The 21,601-nt window shown below is 32.9% G+C and overlaps 3 protein-coding genes across 5 annotated transcripts; 1 reads left to right on the top strand and 2 right to left on the bottom strand.

Annotated features, from left to right (window-relative positions):
* Nucleotides 1–1,217: 1,217 nt before the first annotated feature.
* On the bottom strand, nt 1,218–9,097 carry LOC146941560 (uncharacterized). Of its 2 annotated transcripts, XM_085755373.1 has the most exons (10): nt 8,502–9,097; nt 8,027–8,075; nt 7,064–7,294; nt 6,152–6,328; nt 4,486–4,578; nt 3,724–3,906; nt 3,492–3,594; nt 3,201–3,380; nt 2,189–2,694; nt 1,218–2,098 (listed from the first exon to the last, which is right to left on the bottom strand). In XM_085755373.1, exons 3-10 carry the CDS (start codon nt 7,265–7,267, stop codon nt 1,610–1,612), a joined length of 1,935 nt encoding a protein of 644 aa, XP_085611499.1. In that variant the 5' UTR covers nt 7,268–7,294; nt 8,027–8,075; nt 8,502–9,097; the 3' UTR covers nt 1,218–1,609. The 2 variants fall into 2 exon arrangements, with proteins under 2 accessions (XP_085611499.1, XP_085611498.1); XM_085755372.1 differs by lacking the exon at nt 8,027–8,075 and having other exon boundaries at nt 8,502–8,616.
* On the top strand, nt 8,525–12,672 carry LOC146941559 (N2,N2-dimethylguanosine tRNA methyltransferase). The gene is made up of 6 exons (XM_085755374.1): nt 8,525–9,099; nt 9,907–10,107; nt 10,206–10,305; nt 11,175–11,375; nt 11,466–11,528; nt 12,081–12,672. The coding sequence occupies exons 1-6, from the start codon at nt 8,525–8,527 to the stop codon at nt 12,192–12,194; spliced, it is 1,254 nt and encodes a 417-aa protein (XP_085611500.1). The 3' UTR covers nt 12,195–12,672.
* Nucleotides 12,673–19,116: 6,444 nt separating this feature from the next.
* LOC146941558 (uncharacterized) lies at nt 19,117–21,582 on the bottom strand. Of its 2 annotated transcripts, XM_085755371.1 has the most exons (4): nt 21,229–21,582; nt 21,062–21,120; nt 20,520–20,563; nt 19,117–19,471 (listed from the first exon to the last, which is right to left on the bottom strand). In XM_085755371.1, exons 1-4 carry the CDS (start codon nt 21,440–21,442, stop codon nt 19,369–19,371), a joined length of 420 nt encoding a protein of 139 aa, XP_085611497.1. In that variant the 5' UTR covers nt 21,443–21,582; the 3' UTR covers nt 19,117–19,368. The 2 variants fall into 2 exon arrangements, 1 of the variants encoding a protein (XP_085611497.1); XR_015032433.1 differs by lacking the exons at nt 21,062–21,120; nt 21,229–21,582 and having other exon boundaries at nt 19,284–19,471; nt 20,509–20,626.
* Nucleotides 21,583–21,601: the final 19 nt, after the last annotated feature.

Raw genomic sequence — 21,601 nt, 5'->3', positions numbered from 1 at the left:
TTTTTTATCTAAAAAAGATAAAAGACGTATTTAAAACTATAGTTTTGCCAAATATTTTATTTTTTATATCCAAACCATGTCATTACATTCTATAATTCTTTAATATTTTATTTTAGGTACAAGCTTGCTACTATAAAGGCATACAGAACGCAAATAGCTTGTCAACTTCATCATCATATTCACATTCTATCTCTCTCTTCTTTCCTGTCATATTTCCAACCTTTTTTTTTCACTTCATCCACTTAATTGATAATTTGTTGTCGCAGTAATGTCACATATCAACATCAATATGGAATGACGTGAAAAAACGATAAGCCTAAGGCACAACTTTGTCGACGTTGATCTGATCGATAAAAATCTGATCGATAAAAAGAGCAGCCAATTTTAATAGATTATGTTGAGTTTGGTCTAGACTTATCGATCAGACAACAATAAATCAATGCATATATCACAGGGATGATTGGAGGTCTTCTATTGTCGGACACATCAAAACTCGTGCGTCCAATGTGCTCAAAAACATGAGACTTCCAATCATTCTCACTTTTCATAGAGGATGCGGATTGGACGTTGTCCAATAAGTTCTCACAAATGGGTTCCCAATTGATATATGATCCACTAATGACAACACGACCATCATCAATGCAGTAATGAGATGAACATTGATTGACAATTGTTTGATTGATAAGTCTAGACCAAACCCAACTTGTTATCGAGTTTGAAACGAATGTGAAGATGAGAGTGAAGTTATCTTACGACAAGCTATTTACGTGCATATGCCTTTATAGTAGCAACTTGCCCGGAATGATTTATGGTATGGAATGCATGAGACTGTCTTTGATAAAAAAAAAATTGAAATATTATGGCATGGAATGCATGTTACTTGATAAAAAAAATTAGGACACAAGTTAAGGAGGTAAAATAAAAATATAAAGAGAAATTTTGTTTTGAAAAGATAAATTTTTAAACTTTCAAGATAATGAATGAAGTAAAAAAGTTGAAGTTATGTGGCAAAATCATGCATGACACCAACGAGCTCATGCCAAACAAATCTACTGAAAAATTGTATCCATAAAAAACGTTGTTGAAGAAGTATAATGCATGAGTATGAGTCATGAGATTCAAGCAGTGTATAATGGAAGAAGTATATAATGCATGAGATTCAAGCATTGAAAACTTCCCATTGAAAAGAAAGAACAAAAAGTATCATAAAAACACCCTTTCTTGTCAAAGATAAATATTCATAGAGGTCTGAAGGTGAAATATCCACATTATTGTACCACATAAACTAAAACTTAAGAGTCACCTAAAAAAGAAACCAATGTACAACAACATCACCGGACTTCAGAAAAAGGATATGATACTAGTTCCAACAGAAATGATAAACTCTTCCTACAGAAAGAGGAGAGCAAGGGGTATGAAGTCTAAAGGCAGAACAAAATTTGTAAACATCCTTACCAAGACTCAATCCCACGAAGTCTATATCAATCAGTAGCAACTGATTATAGTTTCTCCCAAAATCTACATATAGTCAGAGAAGAACCTGCAGTAAAAAGCACAACACTCAATGTTATCCACGATATCTTACAAAATGCCTATAAGTTATATACTGTCAACCCATCTTCTTCTCCATCCGAATACATTTCTCCTTTGTCTGCACTGCCCGACTTGGAACAACTGGTGTAGTAGCGCATTTAGAGGATAAACAACCGGAATCCTTTTTCCGATCCTTTGTTCCCAAAGTCTTAGAGGATGAAACACCAGAATCCTTTTTCTGATCCTTTGTTCCCAAACTCAGTTCTTTCAGGGATTTCGAGGCACTGTAAGTTCCAAACTCGATATATATTTGAGGCGATGAATAATTCTGGTCCTGCTCAGATTGATGACATGCTGAGGAACTGCTGTTGCCAATGCTAGAAAGAACAGGAAAATCTTCCTTTGAGAGCTCAAAGGACTTGGAATTCTTATCATTCATGTCAGTCTCAGGAGGAACCTCTTCTATTTGTTTTCTCTTGGATGAAGCATTATTATTATTATTCGCATGACTGGATCTTCTTGGCCTGGACCCTTTTGCACGGGCGTTCCAGTTGGTAGTAAGAGTCTGAGTCAGAAACATCCAAAAAAACTTAGGATGATATAATGAGTTATCATAATATAATATAAATAAAGTTTGAAAACAAAAGCAATTTACCATGTCAGGTATGTAAGTGCCTGTTCCTCGCGATTTCCTTATTTCGTCAAGGCCATAAGTTGGTTGTGGAGGAACATTTGGATGAAAGAATGTCTGACTCGGCACATAATAATCAGCACCTCTATGATAATACATATACCAGTTTTGTTGTGGTGCAAGCATATCAGCATCAAATTGTGGTGCAAGCATATCAACATCAAATTGTGGTGATGGGGGAATGGGCTGTGCAACGAGCGGCATGGCATAGTTACGATACGACTGTACGAATTTTAAGCCACCATAGTAACTGTCACAGTCTCCAACGAGGACAGGCTCTTCGAATTTTCCAGTACCAAATGCAGGAATAGGAAAATCAATATCTGGCCTTTGTCCTTTCCCATTTCTATTCAAGGTGTTCATGAAAAACACCTCAAGTGCTCCACCCATTCTTTGTCCTGGAAGCTTAAGGATCTTCTTAAGCTGTTTAGCACCAAACTTAAGAGCGAATGTAATTCGATGTAAATTGCCTGCAGGAAGAAGGTAAAAGGTTGACAAGTGTATGTAAATGTTAGTGAAGTATTCCTTTTGAAAAAAGTAACCATTACGAACTTCAAGTTGTTATACAACATTAATCTCTGATTTTTCAGTATCATACATAAAAAATTGAAGTCATCAGAGGAGCACGTATCAAATATAAAATGTCTGTTTGGTCCGAGTTGAATTGGACCTGAATCCCCTAAGCAAGGTCTCGGATTCAAACCATGTGGAAGGAAAAAACGTGATTAGGAGGAGAGACCTCACTAAAGGTGGTCAGCCAGGTTTCCTAACGGAGTTTTGTCATCGGCAAAGTCGGTGGATACTTCGCACCAATGACATGGTTACCAAATATATATATATGTTTGTAGCGAATGATATTTGTCACTAGCAATTAAAGATGTTTTCAAAGTAAGGTATGAAGTTGGCTTATTAAGCAATTAAAATACAGATAAAAATATTCACCGTAATCAATTGATGATTTAATGTGCAAAATTACCTATGTTGACACTGCGGCCTAGGTTGTTGTCATTTTTTAGAGGATCCAAGATGTTAATGAACTTGATGGAAAATTCACGGGGCGAAGTCTCGGATGCCTTTGGAACAAAGCACATATCCCTGTAATTTTTTAGAAGCTCTTTACTGAGCAAGAACTCACCTCCATCACATTCTGGTTTCTCTGCGACAAGCAAGTTGGTATCAAGGACCAAAGATCATAAACAATCTGATTAAACAATCTAATTAAATCATTAATGCATCCAATGACTTGTGCAGCCCCAATAACACTTACCAACAATTTCTGGTAGGGAGGATAAGGCTTGTGGACCATATATGGTGACATAATTCTTCTTCCAGTCAAATTTGCTGTAGTAATCCAAAAATCTGTACAGCACCTGCTAGCAGCAGTAGTTCAGTGGTTTATTTCTTTATGTAGATGTAAATACAAATGCTGCTGACCACCAAAAAAAAAAAAATACAAATGCTGAAGGGTTCAAAGAATATTAACGGAAGACATAACTCACCTCTAGAGGACCGCGCACTGATGAATGAAAACAGTTGATAATATATAATACCAATATTTCAACTGCGTATGTTGAGAGCAGGCCATGGTGTGCACCAAGAATTCGGCTCTCATAATAGCACCAGGCTTTCACTAAGATTATACTGCGTTTGAAGACATGGTTTTTACCGACAAGTTGGTCAACCTGAGAATTTATTTTTAAATGAAAAAAAAAATTAGCAAAGCCTGAATATGAGCAGGACATTTTTTTTAAATTCAATGGAAAAAGAGAGCATAAAGAGGCTAAATAAACAATTAACTCTGATGAGTTGAGACCATTGCAAATCGATCTGACTGAATAGAGGCACACAATTTAATAGGCGGTATTCTCTATGTGAATATTACAGAAAATGAGTCAAAAATGACAACAAGAAATTCAAGTAGTAGAAACTGTAGGAATGTAAGGGGAAGCAAAATCAAATAATCAAATATAAAAAACATCACAGGAAAATGAGTCAAAAAATCTAAATGGAGGAAAATGTATATAAAAATTTAATGGGAATCCTAACACAGCATATAATATAATTTCATATATTTACTACTCAGACCAACTAACCACATATTAGTTCTACTCAGCAATCAAGTGCCAACTTTATATAAACTGTACAAACTAACAGTAACACAAGGGATATTTAAGCTATAGATTTTAAGCACATGGTATATTGATCTTGATCTCAGAGAACATAAACTAGTTGTAAAATTAATTAGCAAAAATAATATTGACCTGCTCCAGAAAGCGCAGCGCACAGAGTCCAGCCATCTGATTAAAGGAGATGTCAACTGCAATATTTTTCACTGTGCATTTGACAACCCTTACCTGCAGTCCAATTGCCAAACATAAAAAAGGAAGTCTTATAAAGTCGAGAGATATAATTATACTGAAAACATTAAACACAATTTTCCAATCAGGAAAACCAAGAAAAGGAAAAAGAGTAAATATAAAAAGTAAAGCGATAATGGCAGTGGAAACACTTCTTTTTCACTACGCTGTAAATGTAACATTCCAAAAATAATATATATGTAGCATTATAGCACCGCTATAGCCACCATTTAACAACATTGGCTGCACTACACGGGTATCATGGTATTTATCTAACAGGCCAAGACTCTCTTAAATTTTAAATTTTTTCCCTATTCCCTTGTAGGGAAGCTAAACTGTTGCTGTCATGTTCCTCATTTGACAATGCATCTTAAGTCAATCAAATCTAGAGGGTAAGGGTAAGTTCCTATTCGTTTACAACACATAACCAAACTCCATTGGCAGCATCCATTTGTACATGAAGTCAATTGAAACAGTTTAATAATTGTTCGTAGTTTAAAATCATATTTACCCCAACAAGATTGAACTGCTTGGCTAGATAGCAGAAACTCAAATGGGAAAAAAATTAAGGCCTCAGCTCGATTGAACCTAGTATGCAGTCCCAAAAGAAATAGAAACCTAATATGGTTGAAGTAGTAGTTGCAAATCTCAATTTTCCAATAATAAATGAAACTAGGTGGCTCGAGATAGTTTAGTAATTAATCGGTCCAATCCCTCATTTAAATCACACCCTAATTGAATACTGCTACTAATAATAGCAAACAGTAGCATTAATAACAACAACAATAACAACTTTGATCTTTATTCTTTAATAACACACAAACATTAACATTAGTAGTTAGAAAATGGACTACTGATATTTTTTTTTTGAAACAACAAATATTATTAACGACGAATCCGTGCAAGACGCACTAAAAATTTTGCGAGAGAAGAGACAAGTACACAAAAGCCATAGATAAGCGGTACACTTACAACCGATAGAACCCATAGCTACCCTACAAGGAAAGGAAAAAACAACAGCCGCTACCACAGGCCAAAAATCTGGCAGCAGCTCACTGTCATACAGCTGCTACCACAAGCCAAAAACTGGCAGCAGCTCACTGTCATACATAACGGCATACCCGCAGCACCAGCCAGTCCCCCAAAAAACACGGCACAACCTAATCACAGTCCGGAAGCACTAAGGATGGAACCTCTCTTATCCAATGGATGTAACTTTCATATACTTGTCATTTCTTTTAATTATTTCTACTAATTTTCCTATTAAACTCAACAGTAGCACGATCTAGAGTGACTATTCCGAATGTTTTAGAAGCATGGATATACTCAAGATTCTTTTGATTGCACTGATAAAGGAAAACAAGAAATACACCGTTGATGCTAGATTGCTAGGTAAACAAGATATAGAACTTACAATCCAAAAAAAAGCAAATGAAAAATCTTAAACGCAATTTCAGAGTTTAGATAAATGAAGATTCTAAGAAATCAGAATTCAATAACTATATTTCTTCAAAAAAAAAAAAAAAATTCAATAACTATAGCAGCTTAAATAGAGATGTTGTTTATAAACCTGCGCACGTATTTGTTGTACGTCTTTTACTTGGTACTCACGGTCCTCTCTACTTTCAAGTAGATTGCATACAGCTTGTACCAAATCATCCTCAACACTTTCATGACTGAGAACTGTCAAGTCAATGTCTCCATCTGGAAGATAGGTTTTTAGTGGGACTGATCCAAACACGAATACCTGCAGTTAACCCATAAAAGATAAAATGTTAATTTACGGACACCACCGTAATGGTATACACATAATGAGACCAATTTGATTTTGGCACCTTAAAGCTTTTGAAATTAAAAGAGACAAAACATCAATAAATTTGAAATTGAGGCAAGTATTTTTTTTTTCAAAATAGTGTCAAATTCTTCAAATCAACAAATGCTCACCAGAGTAAACAAATAATTGTGAAACTCATCTCAATATTATTCAATTCAGGCATTTCAAACTTGATAATCAGTAGACAGAATTAAAAACCATATGTGCTGAGAGCCAAAAAAAACATGTAAACATTATTAAGATTTGCGCCTTTACAAGGTATGGGGAGGGAGGTGGTTGGGGGCTTTAGGTTTGACATCTTTTGAAATTCAGCTACAAAGTTTAGGCTGACATGGGACAATATTTGCTGGCATGCTTCCGATACTGTGCATTATCATATTATTTGAGTTGGAAAAAGGTTTTGTTTTCTGGTCAAGGTATGAGGAAGTGCATGGTGTAAAGGAAGGAAACATATACAGCAAAAAGGGAAAAGGAATTTCAACCGATCAATTTTAAATTGCAATCAAAGTAAAAAACATCAAAAAACACCCAACCAAATCCATAGGAAAGAAAGCAACTTTGATTAAAAGAAGAGAATACCAAATACATAACCCACTCCTACAACAATCGAAGGTTAAAAGTATGAACACTGAATCAAAATATTCAAACCTCTCCCCCATAGTAACCTCCAATCAGCCTCTGAACAAAATCAATAATCCGCTTTCGGTTCACCTCAGAAACAACATTAGGTTGAATTGTATATAGTACTTCCTGGACCCTCTCTTCAGCCATAAACCAAAGCTCTTCATCCATTGAGATCAGTTTTTGGTTAAACAAGGAGAACGGTAACACATTTAGTTGTATAGTACTCATTGTTGCCAATCTCAAAACTCAGATATCCTGCAAACAAAACCAAAATAATAAACCCGAGATTAAATAACACTACAAATACAACAGTGAGTGTGCTAGCTACAAAATGTTGAAGAGTAATGAAGCACTAACACGGAAATGGATACCAAACAATGACATCGACACTAACACGTAGACATGGGAAGGAAAATGTAAGTAATTTAACGTAACCATTTGACACTGAACCGACAGATGTAGGACCCCGGACACAAATTCGATCTGAAGTGTTGGTAGAACAAAGGCAACTGCCCTTGGTGTTTTCTTTGGCAGTAACTTCAGTTCATAAACCCTAAATTGAATTTAACAAGGCTTGTAACATAAACTAGTCAATTATCACTAAGTGAATAGATCCAACTACAAAGCAAGTATAGGCACAGGAACAAAGTTGCAAAATCAATTTTAACAAGTTTCAATTTCAGATGTTACAGCATATATCACAAACATGACATAAAAGAGAATAACACCAGAAATCCTAGCTCCAAACCAAATAAACAAAAATTAGTTTTTTCAAGCAAAAAATCAATTTTTTTTACGGTCATTCAAACAATGAGAATGACATAACAAGCTACATTGAACAACAATCAACAAATTTTTTAATTATTTTTTAATAAAATAAAAAACAAACTTTTAGGTCAAAAATGAAATCCATCAAGTCCAATCATAAGAATTTAGCCTCTGATCAACACAAGTTCATAGAATCATTAAAAAAAAGAGTGAATTTACCTCAAAAACCAAAAAAAGGTTTCAGTCAACTAGCTCAGAAGCACTTAGCCTAAAACAAGTGATTAACAACAGCAAATGAGAGAATGAGAAAGAAGAAGAGATCAAAACTTCCTAAGCAGAGAGAAACTCTCCAACTTCAAAGTGGGCCCCACATTGCAACAAGGTTTCTAGCTGCTGCTGCTGCTGCTGCTAATTCTCATTAGTCACACAATCAACACAGTTCACTACCTTATATAATCCCATAAAAGGAAAATCCAAAAAACAAGATAAGAACGAAGAAAAAAATTAATAAAAATAAAAACCCACTTCAATTTTTCAAATTTCATTTCAAAAAACTCATCTTTAATCCTTAAATCCGTAAAAATATCCCTCATTTTAATTAACTCACAAAACACGTGTAACGGTTCATAGCGTTTTCTTTTTCTTTCTTCATCAGTCTAAGGGGAAAAAAAAGACAAGACAAAAATTCAGTTACTTCTTTTCGGTCTTCGCTTTCCGATGTTGTTGTCTTTGTCTTCGTCTTTCACTTTTTCTCCTCATTCTCCGCAGAAGCATTCTCGGTGTCAATGTTGTAATTTTGTTCCTGGAAACGTTTCTCAAACGGAACGTGGTTTGGAATTCAACACCGGCGGTGCATTTTACCGTCAAGAAAGCGCCACCGGACGTGACCTCGGAGTTCTTGCAGCTTCCTTGCAGAAGAAGGCTAATGGAAGCTTGCGTGTTCTTGATGCACTTTGTGGTTGCGGGATACGGTTGGCGCGGTATTTGAAGGAAGCTGAAGCTGATTTTGTTGTAGCTAATGATGGAAATGAGAGCTATGGAAGGATAATTGAGGAGAATTTGAGTCGGGTTTCGGCGAAAGAAGAGGAAAGATGGGTGGTTACTCATTTAGAAGCTAATAGAGTTATGACTGATTATTACATGCAGAAGAGTTTGTTTGATTTCATTGATGTTGACTCTTTTGGAAGTGATTCTTCGTTTTTGAGGTCTGCTATCATTACTTTGAAATTTGGTGGTCTGCTTTATGTCACTTCAACTGATGGTTTCTCTTCTGGTGGACACAGGCCTCATCAGTAAGAATGCTGTTCTTTCTCAGTGTTTTGATTATTATGTTTTGTTTTGTGATGTAAATTACTGTAGTGCTCACAGTCATCATACCAAGGGCATGTTTAGATTGACTTATTTGAATTTATCTATCACCATATGTTTTGTGAGACTGTTTTGGAGAACTTATGAAAACAGCTTTTGAAATGTTCATAAGTTGTTTTGACTCATTTTCATAAGCTCTCCAAGATAGATTATGAAATCAGATTATAGTTTACACTAAAATAATTTAACTTTATTTCATCTTTTGATATAAAAATAGCTTATGTAAGTTTATACATAAGCTCTTATCATGATAAGCGCTTGTGCTCTAAGCTGCAAATAAGTTGTTTATCCAAACTGGGGCTAAATGTTATGGATATGACTTCAATTGTGTTGTGGTCACATTAGCATATGAAACCCTGATGTTGTTGTCTGGTTGCAAGTTGCAACCTTGTTTTAAAATGAGTTTGATGTTTCGTGTTGTTAGATTTGTGTAGTGTAATTTGTTTGGTCTGATTATGAGAATTGTGATGGAGTATTTTAATTGCTGGCATGGAATATTGCAGTGAAACAAATGCTGCAGATGTGGCTATTGTATAAAAAATGTTGATGTTGATATGTAAGACCGTATTTTAAAACCCTTGTGGTGTACTGTGACTATATTTTTTTTATTGGTGTGCTGTTTGATTTGTGTAGTTTAATAGGTGATTGCATATATGTATCTTGTGTTGTATACTGTAATGGATTTAGGACCTTTGGTTGGTGGTTTGTAACTTTGACTTTTTCTTGTTTAGTTCTTTAGCTGCTTATGGAGCTTATGTGCGCCCTATGACATATTCAAACGAGATTGGTTTGCGAATGCTTATAGGCGGGGTTGTCAGGGAGGCTGCATTGTTGGGGTACCATATAACTCCCTTGTTTTCGTACTATGCTTTTCATGGACCTGTTTTCCGGGTCTTGCTCAGATTGAATCGCGGGAAGCTTCATGATAGTAGGTGATAAATCCTTATGTTTGTGACATGCCTTGTGTTGTTTTCATTTGATTGTTATGTAGTTAGTCTCTTATTTGTTACTTCCATTGTGATTGCTGTAGACATTATGGTTTTATTGGCCAATGCGACCAGTGTGGAAATTCCCATGAGTTTTCTTGGGACCAACTTGGTCAGATGAGTTGCTCCTGCAGTGTGTCAAAGGTATGGTGTGGTTTGTTTGAGATTACCTCATCGAGGTTTTTTAGTGTTTATTTACTGGCAATCTATCTTTGTAAGTTGTAACTAGTGTTGGTAAGTAATATTGCTAGATAATAACTTCTCGGATTAATGTGATAACTTGTGTGTTCTTAATCCTAAATTCCTATTTAAACTGTTGCTGCATGAAACATGATTAATTACAACTTCCAAGCATGTTAATTGCTTTTCCCTACTGAATTTGCTTTTACTTGGTAATTGTACGTTATTTGTATAACATGCTGCTGCATGAAACATGATTAATTACAACTTCCAAGCATGTTAATTGCTTTTCCCTACTGAATTTGCTTTTACTTGGTAATTGTACGTTATTTATATAACATGCTGCTGCATGAAACATGATTAGTTTTCCCTACTGAATTTGCTTTTACTTGGTAATTGTACGTTATTTATATAACATGTTGCTGCATGAAACATGATTAATTACAACTTCCAAGCATGTTAATTGCTTTTCCCTACTGAATTTTCTTTTACTTGGTAATTGTACGTTATTTATATAACCTGTTGCTGCATGAAACATGATTAATTACAACTTCCAAGCATGTTAATTGTTTTTCCCTACTGAATCTGCTTTTACTTGGTAATTTTAAGTTAACGAATCACCCTTTTGGATTCATATTTTTCATACTTTATTTTTTGCTATTTCTGTCAGTTGTTTTAATGAAGCTTGTAAGATCTATTTGTGCGATTTATTTTTCATACTATCAAAGCTTGTAAGATCTATTTGTGCGATTTATTTTTCCAGAGTTCAAATTACGGAAATATTGTTACTTCCTATGATTGTATAAAATACTCTATTTCTTTTCATTTTCCAGGTTTCAGACTCGCTTAAGGTATCAGGACCTCTTTGGACAGGGCCTCTTCATGATGCTGCATATCTTACGGATATGTTAGATCTGGCCAAGCAGTGGGGATGGATTGGTTGTGATGGTAAAGACAGTCTTGAAAAGCTTATAAAACAGATGGTGGATGAAAGTGACCCCAGGTTGCCATTTGGGTATATCAAGTTGGATGAGGTGATTCTTATATCTTTGTTGTACTGTAAATACTGTTAGCTACTTTGGTGAGAATATTGAGTTATGGTAGTTTTATTTGTACTTTTCCAGATGGCAAGCCGTGCAAAAATCAATACTCCACCTCTTAGGGCCTTGATGAGCGCCCTGCACGAGGTACTCTAAAAGTTCTTTAATTTGGTAAAAGAATCAAAGTCATAATGGTGTGCTTCATTGAGTATGTGTTTCATGAGAACAAATCTAACTTCATTCTATTTTAAAATTGTGTTAAAGGATCATCGGTAATTGCATTTAGATATAGATAAGAGAGTAAAAGGATGCAGCTCATATGCATCATGAAAACTGGCAGTTCGGAGAAACTACTAAAGAATAGGCTGCATTATGTTGATAATTGCATTTAGATATGATTAGGCTGCATAATTCTATTACCATAATTGCTTTCATGACATAAACCTTCTTTGCTGCTCAAAAAAATAGAACTATGACATGAAAGCAATTATGGTATAAAATACACTTATTCACATTATGTATGTATAAAAATGAAGGGAGCTGCCTTTTGTTCTATATCATGTCATCATTATTGCCGATTTGTTTACCATGTTTAGTTTGATGAGATATTTAGTCATAGATTGTTCATGTAATCATGTTGACTCTAGATGAAGCTTTGGAAACCAACCATTCACTTACCTTGTACTTTGTTTATTGCAGAAGGGTTATGCTGCGAGCAGGTCTCACATAACCGCAAATGCAATTAAAACAAATTGCTCCATGACAGAATTCATTAGTATAGCTAAAGAACTATTGCCGGTATCTGTCTCTTAATGGTTTGGCCTCTAAAGGTTCCTCTGAGCATTTGTTAATGTTCACATGAGTTGAAGGTCATATCTCAATTTTTTTGTTAAACAATAGTTGTTTTATGATAGTAATAGTGAAGCATTTGAGGCTGATGTTGATATAAATAGGAAGGGGACATACTTCATATTTTGGTTGATGAAGTTGTTGATCATGCAAGGTTGCAACTATATTTCCTTTTGACATTCCACTCAGCTGGTCATGCATTATTTAATCATTCATTTCTCTGGTGTGATGTTCAGTACTGCTCTAAATTATGCATTTCTAATGGAGGCTTCTTTGGATTAGTGAATAAACAATGTCCAGTCACAAAGCAACTCTATGAATGTTATGTGTCTTTAATTTGCGCAAATTAGCCAAATTTGAAGTTGACTTATATAAGAAAAAGTTGTAAATTTGAAGATGTATTTATTGCTTCTGTAAATAAAAAAAAGATGCATTTATTTAATATTAATGTAACTTTTGGAGTAAAGTTTTCACCTTGAAATCTCATTTTAAACAAAAAAATCTTTGAACAATGACATGCATGCCCCATATTTTGCGGATGGATTCTATTTTGATGCTTTAATTAATACAAAATATAATGTTCTTCCTAATCAATTGAGGAATAAAATACCAAACTACCAACAATGATTTGAGTCTAGCCAAAAGGAACTCTCACAAAATAACACTTCTTAAGTAGGATGACCTTCAACGGAGGTAAACTATGAAAATCAAAAGTAGTATCTTGGTTATGAGAACTCCTTAGTTATCGTCACTCAAATCACACTAATAGATATAGATTTACACTTTCAAATTTTTTTAGAAACGGTTAACGATAATATTATGTTAATAATTGTTATTATTATGTTGAAAATGGAGTTTGAACCCTTGACTTTCCTATCACACTGCTTATGACTCTACGGTTTCGGCCACCAAATCATCCTTATATCTCTTACATTGGCACAATATCACTTCAACTTGTCCCTCTTAGTTTATAAAAATCTCGATAAGATTAAAGTATCCAAACAATGTTGATTGTTGAAATAAACTTGGAATATTCTTTTATGTTACCAAATTGTTTTAAATGTTAATTTGCATAGTACTCAAATTTTATGGTGATATATTGTCTTACTCCCCGAAAAATAGAATCGCATTACAGTTAAAATTAGGGTCATATTAACCGGTGTCCTCTCGGGACATTAGTTAAGAAAACTTAAAAAAGAAAGTTTTAAAGTGAAAATAACATTTTTTTATGCTTTTGAGAAATTAGCAGCACAAGTTCCAATGTAATACTCCCTCCAGTCACATTTATAAGCAATTTTCCACTTTTTAGATTCATTAAATAACTGATGTATCTGGATTATATATAGTCTTGATACATGAGTTAATTAATGAATCTGAAAAAGCAAAAGTTATATATAAATGTGACCAGAGGGAGTAACACATTGAGGCAAGGTTATACTAAAACCCGCATGGTTCTCAAAAAAATTATGTGCAATTTTTAAAATTAATATTCTATTGAATCTAATTACTTCTGTTTTTTTAAGGATGGTGAATCTAATTGCTAAAGAGTTTAATTTTAAGGGAAATGTTAACCGGTGCTCCGGGACACTGGTTAAGGTATCAAATGTAGTAAGCATTACATTGGAACTTGCGCTGTCAATTTCTCAAAAGCATAAAAAAATGTTATTTTCACTTTAAAACTTTCTTTTTTTAGTTTTCTTAACTAGTGCCCCGAGAGGGCATCAGTTAAAGAGTGCTCTTGGATAAAGGAACAAAAATACTCCATCCGTTTCAAAATGAGTGTCGTTTTAGCAAAAAAAATGTTTCAAAATGAATGTCACTTTCAGTTTCGAATGCGATAATAACTTTTTCTTTTCAATTGTACCCTTCAATTAATACTATGTTACACTACTTCCAAAGTATTATTTTTTCTTTAATGAAAAACAAACCAATAGTTAATTATGATAATTTGGTAAAATTGCTATGACATTTGACTACTTTATTCCATTCCTTAATCTGTGTGCAATTGGCTAAAGCCACACTCATTTTGAAACGGATGGAGTAGAAATTTTGTGTTGGAAAGTGATAAAAAGTGGTCAAGTCAACTTGTAAAAAGTTTACAAATTGTTGTTTCCAATGTAAAACTACTAATTTAAGTTACCTTAACAAATACCCTAAGGACACTTGTTAGCAAAACCCTTAATTAATTTTGTCAAATGTTGCTTTTATACAATTGAAACCTATTCCAAAATGCTTTTTGTAATTATTGTGTTGTTGACTTATAATTATTTTTGTTTTGACATTGAAGTAATATTTATCATAATAAATGTATATTATTATTTTGGTAGATATCCTTGTATTGTCTTCCAGATTAAACCATTTCTTACCCATATGGAATAAGTTTCATTTTTTTGGTCAAAATTCATGTTTTAATTAAATATATTTTATTTAATTGTTAAAAATATGATTATAATAAATATTAGTACTTCAATGTCAATACAAAAATAATTGTAAAAGTCAACAACACAATAATTACATATAACATTTTTGTAATAAGTTTCAAATGAGTAAAAGCAACATTTGACTAAATTAATTAACACATCTATTAACTTTGAGGGAAGGCTATCTAAGAGCATGTTTGGCCCTGCTTATTTTCCACTCATCTTTTACTTCTAAAGAAAAGTGGGGCCAAACACAATTTTAATAAAGCTCTTAATAAAAGAAGTGACTTTTTTGCAAAGAAGGAAATGCAACAAAAGTGACTTTGAAAATAAGATAAAAAAATGAACTTTGGGAGCAACTTTTCGGAGGTTATCTGCTTTTCCTCCTTCGATTCCCGCACTGGCCACTATATTTTTTATTTTATTATTATTTCTGGCAAATTGGCGCCACACTGTTTTTCATTTTTGAGGAAAGCGCCAAAATTGTCCAACCTTAATATATATACATTTTCGATTTCTGCTTTCTTCTACACCTTTCCGTGTAGCCGCCGCTGACAGGTGCAGGCAGGTACATCATATTTCTTTATATTTTATTCTTTTGATTCCAATTAATCTTGCTTATTTTTTGTCCTTTTGTTATTTTCTTTATCCCTTTATATGATATGCACATCATTCATGTTTTATACTTTTGTTCAATGATCAGATTTTGTCTTTTTATTTTTTAGTAACCAACTCATGTTTTATTCTTTATAGTAATAATCTATTACTCTTGTTACAAGCTTCTTCTATATTTCAGTTTTACTTTTGTTCATTAATCCTGTCATTTAATTCTATATGATCATACGGATATGTTTGCTTACCTATGGATCTCCTTGGATCTTTTATTGTTAGAATGATCAAAGAATATTGATAGAATGATAGTATAACTTTGAAGTGTTTGAAAAGAGAAAAAAAAAACGTAAGAATAAAAAAACAAATGACATTTATGCAATATTTGAGCAACTTTAATTTAGATTTATTTTCATTTGGTAATGTCGTTGTTTTGAAATTGTTTACAGATGTCATCTAATCAGATCAATGACCAGCATTTAAGAAAAGTTAAAAAAAGAAAATGCATGTTTTATAAAATATGTTATGGGGCAGCGATGATTGCATATGTCTATCATATGAAGTACTTAATGAAGCAAGGTAATAGATTTCTTTATTCTCATGGATGGAATTGGGTTCGAGAAACTCTTAACACCCCAGGTGAAAGTTATAATATGTTTAGAATGGAAACTCATGCTGTATTGAAACTTGAAAAGTTATTAGTAAGTAAGGGATGGTTACACCCATCAAATGAAATGACATCCTTGGAGGCACTTGTTATGTTTCTTTGGAGTTGTGCGCATAGCGAGACTAATAGAAAGATTCAAAATAAATTTGGAAAATCAGGAGAGACCGTTAGTAGGAAGTTTAGTGAAGTTTTAGGAAGTTTATGTTTGCTAGCAAAAGAAATTGTGAGGCCTCCTGATTTTAACTTTACAGAAATTCCGTCCAAAATCAAGGATGATAAAAGGTACTGGCCTTATTTTGAAGGATGTATCGGTGCTATAGATGGAACACATATTCCTGCCATTGTTCCCACTAAAGATCAAATTCGTTATATTGGCAGAAAAGGATATCCAACACAAAATGTCATGTTAGTCTGTAATTTAGACATGTTAATCACTTTTGTTGTTGTTGGTTGGCCTGGTACTGCACATGACACACGTATTCTTACATTAGTCCTTGAAGAAATGAAAAATGTGTTCCCTCATCCTCCTGAAGGTACGATTAATATTTTTTTTATAAATAAAATTTGTGATTTATATAATTCTGACAATAACTTTTATGCCTAAATTAACAATGATTTATTTATTTTTTAAATATTTCTAGGAAAGTATTACCTAGTTGATGCAGGATATCCAAACATGAAAGGATATTTATCACCATACAAAGGTGAAAGATATCACATTCCTGATTTTAGAGATGGCAGTCCAGCACAAGGTATTCATGAAGTATTCAATCATGCACATTCTTCATTTAGAAATGTCATTGAAAGAACAATTGGTGTTTGGAAGAAAAGATGGCATATTTTATGTGATATGAGACCATTTCCACTAATCAAACAAGAAAAGATCATAGTTGCAACAACGTGCACTTCATAACTTCATTCGAATATGTGGCGTTCAAGATGAGGAATTCAACAAATTGGACCAAATTCGTGGATATATGCCTGAACGTGAAGAAGAAAGAAACATTACTGAAGATTCCAGTTCATACAATTTAAGAGTACAAGATGGGAGCTACATGGATAGAGCTAGAAATCAAATAGCCACTAAGTTGTTGGAAAACAAAAATCGTTCAAGTTTATGAAGTGTTATGTTTCTAATGTTGGATTAATTTCAAATTCTTTCAATTTAATTTACGATAATGTTTTATATAAGAATTTATAAAATTTCATCTGCTCTAAAAAAATCAGTACTTTACAAAATTTATATGTTTATAAAAAAATGCCTTATATTTTATTGACGATAATTTGTAATAAAATCTCAAAACTCTTTTAAAAATATTTTACCAAACAGATATTTCCTAACTTAAAAGTGCAAATTAAGTTGAAAAAAACAACAAATACCAAACAACTTCAACTTCAACTTTAAAGTTTTAATTTTCAACTTTATTCTAAAAGTAACTTTTATACCTCAAAAAAGTAGGGCCAAACGCACCCTAAGACCCGGGTTGTTCTCAAAAAAAATTATGCGCAATTTTTAAAATTAATACTTTAGCGAATCTAATTACTTTTTTTTAAGGATATTGAATCTAATTACTAAAGAGTTTAACTTTAATTGTATTTTTTGAATTAATTGTTCAAATTGATCCAATAATATATGCGTTGTCTGAAAAATAACCTTGTAAAATAAAAAAACACATATTCTAACATTGTAATTTGCGATTTTTCTTATTTTTGATAATATAATATACACATAGTCCAAAAAAGTGATCTACATGTTGAATATTTTTTATGATTTTTCTCATGCATGTTTAGGACGATAAAATATGGTTTTGTACAACAAAAAAACATAATCTGACTAAGGATGCAATAATTATGAGTTTTTATTTCTTGTAAATTTAATTTTTTAAATAATTCATAATTAACTCGTCACTCGTTGAAAAAATTTAAAATTTCATGGCCAAAGTTTTTATTACTATGTTCTAACCATGTCTACATAATCAGGGAACATTATTTTACACGTGAGTATATGCTTACTCGGAACAAAATGGCAATTTTACACGTTTTGATTTAAAAATAAAAATAAATAAAAAAGTTTTTGAAATGCTATGAAACTTTGCATACCTTTTTTTTATGTATTTTTATAGATATCTCTATAAAAAATCGACTCTAAATTCGATTTCTGGGTCGAGATTTTAATTGTTTTATTTTTTGAGTTTTTGACGCTTTGAAAATTCATAATTAATTCGACCATAGTAAAAAAAAAAAAAAAATCAAATTTTAACGTCTTCAACATGTCTGGAAAAATCATGAAAATATTCAACATCTAAGTCGCTTTTTTGGACTTTGCGTATAATCAAGAGTAAAAAAAAAAAATCTCAATTTAAAGGGTTTACATTGTCACTTTTCAAAGTTTAAAGGGTTAGAATATGTATTTTTAAGTTTACATTGTCACTTTTCAGACTTCACATATCTTATACGATCTATTTCAACAATTAACCCTATATTATTTATATTGTAAAGAAATAGCAACCGATTATATATGTGATCCTTTTTTAAGGGAATTAAATATGCGACTTTAAAAACATTTATGATTAAAGTCTAATGTTTTGAATTATTCGACAGTTATGATTAATTGACAATGTATCAAAACAATTCAACATCTAAGTCGCTTTTTTGGACTTTGCGTATAATCAAGAGTAAAAAAAATAATAAAAATCTCAATTTAAAGGGTTTACATTGTCACTTTTCAAAGTTTAAAGGGTTAGAATATGTGTTTTTAAGTTTACATTGTCACTTTTCAGACTTCACACATCTTATACGATCTATTTCAACAATTAACCCTATATTATTTATATTGTAAAGAAATAACAACCGATTATATATGCGATCCTTTTTTAAGGGAATTAAATATGCGACTTTAAAAACATTTATGATTAAAGTCTAATTTTTGAATTATTCGACAGTTATGATTAATTGACAATGTACCAAAACAAAATTAAGGACGGTATATGAATTAAATTCATATCAAAACCTTTTAAGAAGAGAAACTAAAAAAATCATGCTAGAAAACTCTAAATTATCATGTTCTCTCTTTAGTTTTATCATAATGTTCATACCATACTTTATAAAAAAGAAAACATTATAAAACCATCCGGGGGCCACATTTTGGTCATAAATCATGTGATCATGATTCATGAGTAGACACACCATATATACAGTACACAATTTATTTGTGACTTAATGTCTAGTAACAACAAAAGATTTGGAAAACAAAATTAGGAATAGACAATAAACAAGCGTAGACTCATTGAGTTGATGAACATCCTGCGATGCTCATTTTGGATTTACAGATCGACCAAAACCCATCGGTGGGTGAAGTCGATGTACTGTGCAGAGTAAGATGCTGTAGATGGAGTGAAAATGTACAGTCCACAAATCCCTTACGGAAACATGAATTCCAGATTCAAGCCCGAGTGCTGCCCATGATGCTGTTATAGTCGAACTTTTGAGCATCGACTCCAAAGAGCAACAGCCAAACAATTACCTGATAAAGGACCTGCCCAGACCTGTAAATAAATATGCAAAACTAAGGTTAACATACTTCAAGCTTGTAGTACAATAACTTTAAGCTGGGCAAAGATCCAGTTTGGACTAGCTTCTAACTTCTCTATACTAGGATATTTTCAATTAGAGGAATGCTAGGGTCACACCCTCTAACACTCTCTTCTAACACTCTCCAATAATAATTAGCCATGTCATTATTCAATCACCTATTAACCGGTACTACAGGTTGCTGAACAACTTGAGTAAAAAAAAAAAAATAGTTGAACAACGTTTAGAAAGGAAAGAGAAAAACTCATCGTCTTCTCCTTCTCATTGCTTTCTCCACACAAACCTCCATGGCTCATTCTGTCTATGGCCTTTTCTCCTTTCTATTTGTCCATGGCTCTTTCTGATCTGTATTGTTCAAGCTTTTTCTCGCATGGTTTAATCTAAGTCATTAGCCGACACCGTATCGTCCTTGTTGCGAGTTTCGGTGGCCGTCGATGCCTTGGTAGTGAGCTACGTGTGGTCTTTGATGAGTTTTCCTTGCAGGATCTTCCAGATCTAATCCTATTATCCATATACAAAAAGATAACAAATTTTACTCTCCACTAATATCTCAAAAGGCAAAACGCATGAATCCACAAACGAAATCTCAACCACCATTTAATTTATTATTTTAGTCTTTGAACAATAAGCAACATTTATTTATCATTTGGCTAAATTTGGGTGAAAAATGAAACGATTTCCATTTGATGGATGAGGAATTTGTGAGAACATGAGAAGACAGTGTTGGTGGGAGTTGAGCACCGAAGATGAAGAAGTTTTTTTTTGTTTTGAAAAAAAAAATACAATATCACGGTTACCAAAACGAAACCGGTAACAGGTAATTGAACAATGACATGGCTAGTTATTATTGGAGAGTGTTAGAAGAGAGTGTTAGAGGGTGTGACCCTAGCATTGCTCTTTCAATTAAAATAAGTTTATGGCCAGTTGTGGAAAAATAATTTCAGATTTATCTATTAATGAAGTCAAATGAGAAATTTATAAAACAAAAGACCTGACTACAACCATCTATTCCAGCAACTTGAACTTTCCTTGGACTCCAAGTGAGTCTGCAGAGAGACATGCAATCAGAATCCTTAGTACCTACTTTATTCCAGGTAAGATTTCCTTTTGACTTCATAAAGAAATTTTTCATTATCCTTCCTCAAGATTTTATTTTGCATTTGAAAATCTTGATGAAGGATAATGAAAAATTTCTATATCAAGTCAAAAGGAAATCTTCGCCATTAATCATCATAACAATCCGTGTATGCACTAAGACACTGTTTGGATAAACAGCCTAATTAAGCACTTATGGCATAGGCTCTTACTATATAAGTGCTTAAGGTCAAGTTATTTATATGACAAAAAATAAAATTAAGTCAAACTATTTCATATAAGCTATAAGTCGTTGTATAAGCTATTATGGAGAACCTATTGAAATAAGTAGAAAACATATTATGGTGACCATAAGACTTCTCAAAAGAGGTTATGTTAATAATAAACTTGAATAATTCAATGAAAACATGCGTGAATTAGCTATTAGCAAAGGATCAAGAAAAGAAAACCTGTTTCCTTAATAACTGTTTCATTGATATTGCATGCAAAGAAGTTCCAGCTGTTCCATCTACACAACACCAAATCATTTCAAATAAATCATCTTCCTAATTTTCCTATTTCATTAAAAATACCAGAAATTTATTTGATAAATTGAAAGAAAAAGAGAGAAACAAACCCCATCTGAGGAGGGAGAGCCAAACCATTACTAAGCTGAAAAACGCCATAGTTTGAAGTATCATAAATAGAGTGATATTTGATCTGAAAATGGATTTTCCGTAATTTTGCAAGAGAGGTTGTACAACTCTTGCTGTTACCGAAACAGAGGAAGTACAAAGGAACATAATCAACAAGTGAACCAAAACACTTTTGTTGTGTTTGTTCAAACCCATTAGTAACAGTTTCAAAGCAATGTAAAATGAAAAGTGCAACACGGTCACAGAATATAAATCCAAAACATAATTGAATCTTAGGAACTGTCTGAAATGGAAGACAACAAGTATTCAAACTTGTTTCTCAATGACTTGCCGGTTGCCACATAAGTATCATAA

This window comes from Medicago sativa, chromosome 3, assembly GCF_051527215.1.
Source record: "Medicago sativa cultivar Bolivia chromosome 3, Bolivia_mono, whole genome shotgun sequence".
Classification (NCBI taxonomy): Eukaryota; Viridiplantae; Streptophyta; class Magnoliopsida; order Fabales; family Fabaceae; genus Medicago; species Medicago sativa.
The sequence above is the reverse complement of the archived record's forward strand: the minus strand, read 5'-3'. Positions and strand labels throughout refer to the sequence as shown.